We start from the raw sequence: 1813 nt of genomic DNA on the forward strand, positions 1-1813 counted from the left end.
TTTTTCTCATTGGAATATTTATGGTTGTAGGTCAAGCTCCAAAACTTATCTGTGATGTCTTTATATAAAAGTAGTTTTCCTTGATTTAAATCAACGGGTTTGGTTTCTTAATTGTACGAAAACTAAATCTTGTTGATTTGGAACTTTTCTTCCTTCTATACGTATCGCTTCCTGTTTTACTACAATGTCATTTCCAGTGTTGATCAACTTAGGGAATTTTTAGAATATTACCATAACTTGAAATCCAACTCTTCACCGAATAAGAATCTGTCAATATTCCTTTTTCTCTAACATCGACATGAAATAACTTCCAATCTCTAGTTGTGTAAGGATCAGTTCCTTTGAGTAGTTCCTAAGAATGTTGTGACTGCTTCACATAGTTTGTTGGAGATCTGTTTGGATGTCTGGTTCTTTAAATGAATTCCTCCTTTTAATTGTCTTGGGTGCATTGTTTGTCAAATAATTAAAACTTCAATATTAAGTCCATGATTATTTAGTAACTTGCCACTCAAAAATTTCCCTATTTTTAATGATGACAACCACAATAACTTCATATTCTTCCGTCGTCTTTCCGCTTACTTCAAAAAATCTTATCTGGATTAGCATTTTCCTCCTTAGGCATTTCTCATATGTGGACAATCTTCCCTGTCAGAACCAATTTCATGTTATTCTAACACTACCACTTTGTGTTGATACAACTAAGGCTCATTACACGAGGGTTTGAAACTCGCAGTAGTTCACTCTCGAGTTCAGCAAGGTTCGTAATCTAGCTGAGCCGGTAAAACTAAGTAAAAGGGTTTACTTATCTTCTTATAGGAATTAACCTTTCATTAGATGTAACCCTATAGGCGGCTAGGTTATATAGAACTTGTAAAATGATATGTGTCCCCAAATGTTCTTGCTTGCTTTTCCTAGTTTAACCCTTGTTTAGGTTGTTTTTATTGTAGTGGCTCTAGTGAACAATGGTAGACTAGGGTCATGTTCTCGATTGGGGACAGGAATGGGGGTAAGGGTCAAAGGTGGTAAGAAGGTTAAGGATGATTCTAGGTTGAGAGTAGGGTCTTGGAACATAGGGACTTTACCGGGAAATCCATAGAGCTAGTGAAGATTCTCAAGAAGAAGAGGACTAAGATAGCTTATGTCTAGGAAACCAAATGGGTAGGAACTAGGGCGTGGGAGGTGGACGGATGTAATTTATGGTTCTCAGGAAGATCGACATATAGGAATGGCGTTGGCATTTTAGTAGATTCGGAGCTAAGGGGTCAAGTGGTTGAGCTTAAGAGGGTCAACGACAGGATTATGGCGATTAAGTTAATTATTCGAGGGTCCACTTTGAACATTGTTATTACTTACGCGCTGCAAGAGGGCTTGGATGAAGAGGACAAAAAGCACTTTTGGGATGTCTTGGACAAGGTGTTGAGGGCTATACCACTCGCTGAGAAGCTTTTCATAGGAAGAGATTTTAATGGGCACATTGGGTTAATCCCTTAGGGCTGATGATGCGCATGGAGGCTTTGGTATTAGGGATACGAATGTAGGAGTAGCCTTGCTTTTGGACTGTTCAAGAGCTTTTGGGTTGGTGGTAGCTAATTTGAGTTTCCCGAAGAGGGAGGAGCACTTAGTAACTTTTAGTAGTTCGAGGGCTAAGACTCAAATAGACTATTTGCTCCTCAGAAAGGATGATAAAGGATTATTTAAAGATTGCAAGGATATTCTGAGGACCTAACATAAGCTCTTGGCGATGGATTTGGAGATCAAGAGAAAGAAAAAGAAAAGGTTGTAGGTCACCAGCCTAGGATCAAACGGGGTAGCT

The 1813-nt window shown here is 38.8% G+C and overlaps 1 protein-coding gene across 1 annotated transcript; it reads left to right on the forward strand.

Moving 5' to 3' along the window:
• Nucleotides 1-931: 931 nt before the first annotated feature.
• LOC132043708 (uncharacterized) lies at nt 932-1491 on the forward strand (the record flags this gene model as incomplete). Its single annotated transcript, XM_059434171.1, has 2 exons — nt 932-1022; nt 1208-1491. Coding segments are annotated over 2 exons (375 nt in total), but the record flags the coding sequence as incomplete, so codon positions are not given.
• Nucleotides 1492-1813: the final 322 nt, after the last annotated feature.

The sequence above is a fragment of the Lycium ferocissimum genome, unplaced genomic scaffold (genome assembly GCF_029784015.1).
Source record: "Lycium ferocissimum isolate CSIRO_LF1 unplaced genomic scaffold, AGI_CSIRO_Lferr_CH_V1 ctg27512, whole genome shotgun sequence".
In the NCBI taxonomy this organism is placed as follows: Eukaryota; Viridiplantae; Streptophyta; class Magnoliopsida; order Solanales; family Solanaceae; genus Lycium; species Lycium ferocissimum.